A 7705-nucleotide genomic window follows, 5' to 3' on the forward strand; every position below is an offset into this window, starting at 1 on the left:
TGTGGCTCACTATGAGCATCCTGGGAGAATAGATATTAATGTAGGTAAGATTATTAGTACAAGTGTATAGGGCCTATCTAGTAGGAAAGATATACTATCTACAATGGTAATGTATTAATGATGGCAGTCCGTCCCTTACTAACCTGAAATCAGGGGTGGATATTTCACTCCCAGAAACACATTATTAGTTAAAATTTGTCTAACAACCCCACTTGATTGAAAATCCTGGATCCGCCCCTGCCTGAAATGTAACTGTATTTTGTATATTTACATTATCAATACAACTTGCTCACCTGGCAAAAAAAAAAAAAAATTATAACTAGGGATGTAAATTAAATATTACCCATGGGTACGAGGCTCCATAGGGATCCGACTTAATGGGACGGGTATGGGGGCCGGGGCACTAAATGGGTATGGGGGCGGGTACGAGGAATCCCCGGCTGGTCTCAAGCGGGGAGGGGGCTGGGACAGGGAATTGAAGGGGGTCTCATACTTGATTATGTATGTATGTAATATAGTTTTTTTTTTTTTTTTTTTTTTTTTTTTTTTTTTCACTTGTATACAAGTCGAACAACAAGACCCCTCTTATAGAAAAGTAACCCTCAAACTACTAGACCGAAGCCACTTTATGTTATATGAAAGATATTATTGGTTAGATATTTAGACTTAGATATTATTGAGCTAGAATATAGTTTTTGTACTTGCAAATTTAATATATTACTTAAACTATTGTTAAAACTTATTAGTTTTTATTAAATGATCTAAATTTTTAGAGTACAATTAGTTAGTTAGGTGAGTATGATGAGTAGAAGTTATGATTTTTTTTTTTTTTTTTTTTTTTGTTTCAAAGTAGGCTAATGGGAAATGGGGCGGGTATGGACCCGGTACTCATACGGGGCGAGGATGGAGAATCCAGGACTACTCTCTAGTGGGGATTGCAGGAAGGTATGGGGAATAAATCAAAGTCGGGGATGGAGATGACAAACCCGCCCCTGACCCACCCCCATTTACACCCCTAATTATAACTCTTTGCTACTTTGCTACCTGTTGCGGAATATTACTTGGTTATCAAATGCTAAACAGTTTTTATAGCCATTAATTGTGTTTTAAAGCAATATTTCTCTTTGTAGAAAGTAGAGATATTACAATGCTAGAAATGGTATCCTTAAATTGATGCTTTCAGAATTTAGAGTTATTCCAGCCATTTGCCATCATATAGAGTACCAACTTAAGGATGGTAAGAAATCATTACGTAATCGTCGCGCGCCTTGAGTTACAAATCAATATATATCGTTGCTCTATATCTTACAATTGCAATTCACAACTATAACAAAGAAGTAAAGTACACGGTATGATTCTGAGTATGAGGAGTTTGTCTCAGCATCTTCTTTGCTTTCTCTTGTTATTACTACTAGACTTGGTCATTGCAGGAGGTGATGGGCTCACTATTAAGCTAATCCACAGGGATTCAATAGAGTCGCCACTCTATCCTGGTAATCTCACCATGGAACAAAGAATTGTTAGACTTAACCAGCAGTCGAAGACGCGTTTGGAACAGATGGCTTTGGTAGCAGCAATGACAAGGACAGCAGCGACGCCAAACCAGACTATAGATCCTAATGGCATTATACATGTACCGGTAACACTAGAAGGCACCTTTTACTTAGCATTGGTGGGCATTGGTACAACTAAGGTTGAGCCTGAACCATATTTTGAGTCCTATTATTTTATTGTTGACACTGGTAGTTCAGTCACATGGATTCAGTGCGAAGGATGCAATCCTTGTTTTTATCAGAAGGCACCCTTGTTTCCTTATAGGAAATCAACAACTTGTAGTGAGTCTCTTTGTGATAGTAAGGGTCAATGTGAATTCGGTATTTGCGAAGATAGTAAATGCACTTATACCGTGGAGTATGTGAATGCTATTACAAAGGGTGATTTTGGTTTCGAAAAGTTCACATTCAATTCAGATGATGGGGGTATTGAAGCTTTTGATCATTTGAGATTTGGTTGCGGCCTCAAACAAAGCAATTTTGATTTTGGTCTTGTGGATCCAATGCAGAATGAGATAGCTGGGATTCTTGGATTAGGAAGGGGACCAACGTCATTTCCAAACCAATTACAGCTTTCTGACTTCTCATACTGTCTACGGCCATGGTATCATGAAGGTGGAGTTCAAGAAGTTAGTACATTTTTACGAATGGGCAATGACGCACGTTTCCAAGATGGGCAAACAGTATATACCACTCCCTTAGATCCACGCGATTCGCATTACTTAGTGACTCTGGAGGGAATTTCCTTTCAAGGAGTTCGACTCCCAATTGAGGCAAGTGCTTTTGCACGTACGCCAGATGGCAAAGGTGGGTGCTTACTCGATACTGGATCCCCGTGGACAGTGATTCAGCGAAAAGAATATGACATTGTTAAATCTGCAATGCGAACATACTTTTTGGATTTTAATGTGGCGCTAATACCTCTGGGACAGGGATTGCTCGATTTATGTTATATAAATCCGAATCAGCAGGGAATTCCATATCCGTCCATGACGTTCCATTTTCAGGGGGCGGATTTCGAAATTGGGCCTAACCAGTTATTTCTGAACCTTGTAGACGGTTTCTGCTTAGCTGTTCTCCCCCATGATCTGGATCTGTTCTCTGTTCTCATTGGAAACCATATGCAAACCAACCGTAGGTTTGTATATAATACAGACTTAAATTCCCTAGCTTTTGCTAGGGAGGATTATAAGCTAGCTTCATGACCTGAAGAATGGTTGAAAAACCCTGGATCCTTCAATCTCATATATAGTTCTCGGTCATTATGAAAAGATGTCTTTATAATTTGTCAATTTTTATAATAAAATGTCCTAGTTTTCCAATTCATCAATTTCTAGAAGATTTTGCTATCATATTAGAATATATGTAAAGTAGGTTGTATCCCTAGCTTGTCCAGTTACTCCAGTCATATAGTGGTTATGACAATAGACTCTTATCAAAGTTTGAATGGTGGTCGTCGTGGAAGAGAAGTTCCAATGAAACAAACAGGTGGGGCTTTAAATACATTTTATTCAACTTTATTTTGTAATTGGTAATAAGACAATGAGTGCTAGGACACGTCTAAGTGCTCTAGTTTTATCAATTTATCGTCATACATCATACGTCTTCTTATACTCAATGTCCAACTTAGCACAACAAGAACGGGCCAGAACTGATATCGAGATGTGATGCTGCCTATACATTTACGAGTACAAATGGAGAAGTTCGAATATATTTGGAAACAAAGTTTAACAAAGTAAGACAGGTGGAAATGGTAGTGACTACCCATCAGTTAGGATTCCACAAAAAGCTTTTGAAAAGGGGCTGGATTACTGCAAGTTCTGCCTTTTTGGTAGAACTGATCTAAACAAAGTCTCAATTGATCAAATTAGGGAAATTGCTCATGACCTCTGGAAACCCAAGGGAGATTGGGTTATTACTCCAGTTGGGAAGGGGTACTTGTTCATTCGTTTCTCAAATGTCGAAGATCTTAACAGAGCGAGTGTGGGCTGGTGGCTCATGGAATTTCAACAACACTCCTCTTTGGCTCTCCCCATGGACACCAAACTTCAATCCCAACAGCCAAAAGCAAACTCATGCTCTTGTTTGGTTCCAGGCTTGGGCAAGAATACTGGGATCAAGAAGTGCTAATGGCCATTGCGAAAGGCCTTAGCAGACCAATGCAAGACGATGAAAAAACCATTAAGAGAGAATATGGATACTATGCAAGGGTCCTCTAATGGTGCATAACAACCTCTGAAGGTTCTAGAAGAATCCAAGTCAGCAAGTCAGCTTGAGTCAACATTAGTTGATTAGAAGTTTGTTAAAAGTTGTTAGAAGTTTGTTAGTAGTGTGTAACTAATTGTTCCACGTAGGCAGAGTTTGTTGTAACTAACTCAGATGAGTATAAATACAAGTGTAACAAAGAACACTGATTCATTCAATAAATTTTAGATTCATTTCAATCATTCTTCATGGTATCGGAGCTAAATGCTCAAAAGAGATTGATCCTCAAATCTGATTTTTTTTTTCCTTCTTCAATCTTCTTCAAATCATTCCGTTGTTTCATTAGTTTTCATTGGTGTAAACCATCAAAACCTAACAATCAATTGAGTGGTGTTCTATAATCTTCAACAAGTTGTGTTCTTCAAGATTCAACAATGAAGAGAAGCAATCAGATTCAACTACCTTCGATTCAAAACAACAATCAGCATAATCATGCTACAACTAGTAATCAAACTAGTCATACTCCAACCAACAATCAGTTCAATGTTTTTCCAACAATGGCGGCATATGATTCTTCGTGCATTGCTCAACATCAAAATCCAGTATAAGCTTGTTTCATAATCTTTCCTTTCAAAATATATGTAATCTAGTTCCAATAAAATTAGATAGAGAAAATTACATATTGTGGAAATCGTTGTTCAAGCCTATTCTTCGCAACTTCAATCTTTTAGATTTAGTTAGTGGAAGAGAGTTATGTCCGATCAATTTTTAATTGATGCTAGAGGTGTTGTCACAAATCATGTTAATCCGGCATATCTTGATTGGTTAAGAAGAGACCAAACACTACTCATCTGGTTAAATGCAACGTGGTCTATTGAGGTGTTACCATATGTAGTTGGAATCTCTTCTTCACATGAGCTATGGTCTACTTTAGAAAGACGCTTTGCTACAATATCTACTGCACATGTAATGCAATTGAAAGCAAGACTTCAAGTATTGAAAAAGGAATTTGAGCATTGTTGCAGATCTTCAAAATCTCAAACAAGCAAATGATGCACTAGTCACTTTGATCACCTATAACGATGAAGATTTAGTTTTTCATATGTTAAGAGGTTTAACTACTGAATACAAACCATTTGTTACAAGTTACTTCGATGAGTTACATGGTCCGTTATTAAGTGAGGAATTATCGATTTGAAGAAGCTCACAATGCACAAGTAGTAGCCGATGTCCAAATTCCATGCTTTTTCAAGCACAAGAGATTATCAAGGTCATTTTCCATCTAATAGAGGTTCATTTAGAGGCAATAGTCGGGAAATAGAGGCTATTACAGAGGTCACAAGCTTTAATCATCCTTCAAATTATGGAATACTGAAACGCCTTCAAGACAAGAGGAAACTATGGCTATTCTAGAGGAAACTATATGCCTGAAGGTCCGAAACTTCGAGGCAATAGTAATATGCATGGAGCCTCTCTGAATCAAGGACAAGGACCAAGTGTGTCGTGTGTGGGAAAACAGGCATTTAGCCATTGATTGCCATCATAGAATGAGCCATGCTTATGCAGAAAAATTCCACCGCAAAGTTAGCTATGTTAGCTAACATTCATGATTCTCAGAATGCTTGTGAAGATTCTAGTTTCATTCTAGTTCAAACAATGGGAGTTTTGATCAAAGTAACTTCAAGCAGATTCAAATATGGCTAACTTTGATCAATATAATTGTGGTTATGATCAATTTGTTGGTACTTATGATCGAATAACTATGGTCAATATGTTAGTGAGCGTAATAATAGTAATCCCGATGTCTTTGAATATGATCACAATTCTTCTCACTGGTCCTTATGAATCCTCAAGTTATCGAATTCGTGATTCCCCGCTAACTATGCATCTTCAAGTAATCGAATTCGAGATTCCCTGCTAACTATGCATCTTCCAAAGAATCGAATTTAGGATTTCCTACTCGCTTATTATGCATCCTCAAGCTCTCAACCGTCGACAATTATTCAACAAATCTCAGCAATAATCATACTCCGGTTGCAAATTTTGTATCTCAAAATCAATCTACTCCAAGTCGGTATCGTCGATATCGGTGCTTCACACCATATCACACCTGATCCGAAAGCAATATTGGCTCTCATTCATCCTATAAAGGCAAAGACAAAGTTCTCGTGGGAAATGGTCAAGGTTTGGCAATTCTAAACACTGGATCATCTTTACTCTATCCTAAAAATGCCTCATCATGCTTTAATATGAACAATATCTTACATGTTCCACAAATGACACATAATATCTTATCTGTGCATAAATTTGTCATTGATAATCATTGCTCACTCACATTTCACTCTTGTGGATTTATTGTCAAGGACAATGCAACCTAGAAGATTCTTTTTCAAGGGAAATGTGAGAAAGGACTTTATCCATTCACATTCACCAAAACTTCAAACAATCACCTTCACCCTATTCAAAGAACAAAGCCTCCTTTTCTACATGGCATCAACGACCGGGTCATCCTTCTACTTCCACTTTACATCATGTTCTCATAAAAAATAAGTTGGTTGTACAACATAGTTCTAAGTATACTTGCTTTTTGTAATGACTGTCAATTAGCAAAAAGTCATAGACTCCCTTTTTCTTCTTCGTCAAAAAAAGTACTTCTCTTCAACTTGTTCATATTGACTTGTGGGGACCTTCTTCGGTGTGTTCAATAAATGGATGCCGATACTTTGTTACTATTGTAGATGATTTTACCAGATATTGTTGGATTTTTCCTATTACTCTCAAATCTGATTTCTACACAACATTTGTTCAATTCAAAATCTATATTGAAAACAGTCTTGAGTGTAACATCAAAAATATATAAGAACTGATGGGAGGGGAATTTACTAGCTCAAAATTTCAGTCATTCCTATCTCTTTCTCGGTATTAGTCATCAATTTAGTTAAGCTCATACTCGAAACGAATGGCATTGTTGAGCTAAAAGCACGCATTTTATTAGAAAATGACTAGAACACTTCTCTCTCAATCTGAAATTCCTACTCAATATTGGCTGGAAGTGGTTCATATACGCATCGTTTCTCATAAACCGACTACCATCATCTTCAATTCATAACTCTTTTCCTTATGAAAAAATGTTCAAACAAATCTCCAAATTATTCTTTCTTAAAAGTTTATGGTTGCACCGCTTTCCTTGGCTAAGACCATACTCAAGGTAAACTAGATATGAGAAGCAAACACCGTGGTCTTCATAGGTTATAGCCTCAATCACAAGGGGTTATAAATGCTTGGATCCTCAAACCGAAAGATTTATTTGTCTAGACATGTCATTTTTAATGAGTCCGAAGTTTCCTTGCAAATCTAATATGTTTTTTTTTCGCAGCCTCTAACATGTTTACTCCTTTTGTTAAATTTCCTCTTACTCATACTCATAGTTCGACTCAATGCAAACTTCTGATTTCATTCAAAAGAATATTCTTGCATCTTCTACCTCTAATTCATCACTTCCAGTTTCCTTCTAATGACTCTATCCCCGTCAAGATCCAACTCTCACCATATGACTACAAGAGCCAAAAATGGTATTACAAAACCTAAAGCTTGCACTGCAACTAAACATCCACTGCCTATTGCTCTTACCACATCCTTACAAAATTTGCCCAAAACTCCAACAACCTATACTCAAGCAAGAAAGGATTCTAATTGAGATCAGCCATGGCTGCGAGTATAATGCTTTAATTCAAAATCATACATGGATATTAGTTCCTCCCGATGCAAGTCAAAATCTTGTTAAAAACAAATGGGTTTTAGGATCAAGCAAAAGGCTAATGGAAGTCTTGATAAATTCAAAGCTAGGCTTGTGGCAAAGTGTTTCAATCAACAAGTTGGAGTTGATTTCAATCGATACATTTAGTCCCAGTGGCAAAGCCTTCTACTATAAGGATGATATTGGCGTG

At 37.2% G+C, this 7705-nt stretch overlaps 1 protein-coding gene across 1 annotated transcript; it reads left to right on the forward strand.

Moving 5' to 3' along the window:
* The first annotated feature begins 1363 nt into the window (after nucleotides 1–1363).
* On the forward strand, nucleotides 1364–3683 carry LOC147480893 (putative aspartic protease At2g35615). Its single transcript, XM_086578775.1, has 2 exons — nucleotides 1364–2687; nucleotides 3298–3683. Exons 1-2 carry the CDS (start codon nucleotides 1364–1366, stop codon nucleotides 3681–3683), a joined length of 1710 nt encoding a protein of 569 aa, XP_086434901.1.
* The last annotated feature ends 4022 nt before the right edge of the window (nucleotides 3684–7705 follow it).

This window comes from Coptis chinensis, chromosome 8 (genome assembly GCF_015680905.1).
Source record: "Coptis chinensis isolate HL-2020 chromosome 8, ASM1568090v1, whole genome shotgun sequence".
NCBI classification, from domain to species: Eukaryota; Viridiplantae; Streptophyta; class Magnoliopsida; order Ranunculales; family Ranunculaceae; genus Coptis; species Coptis chinensis.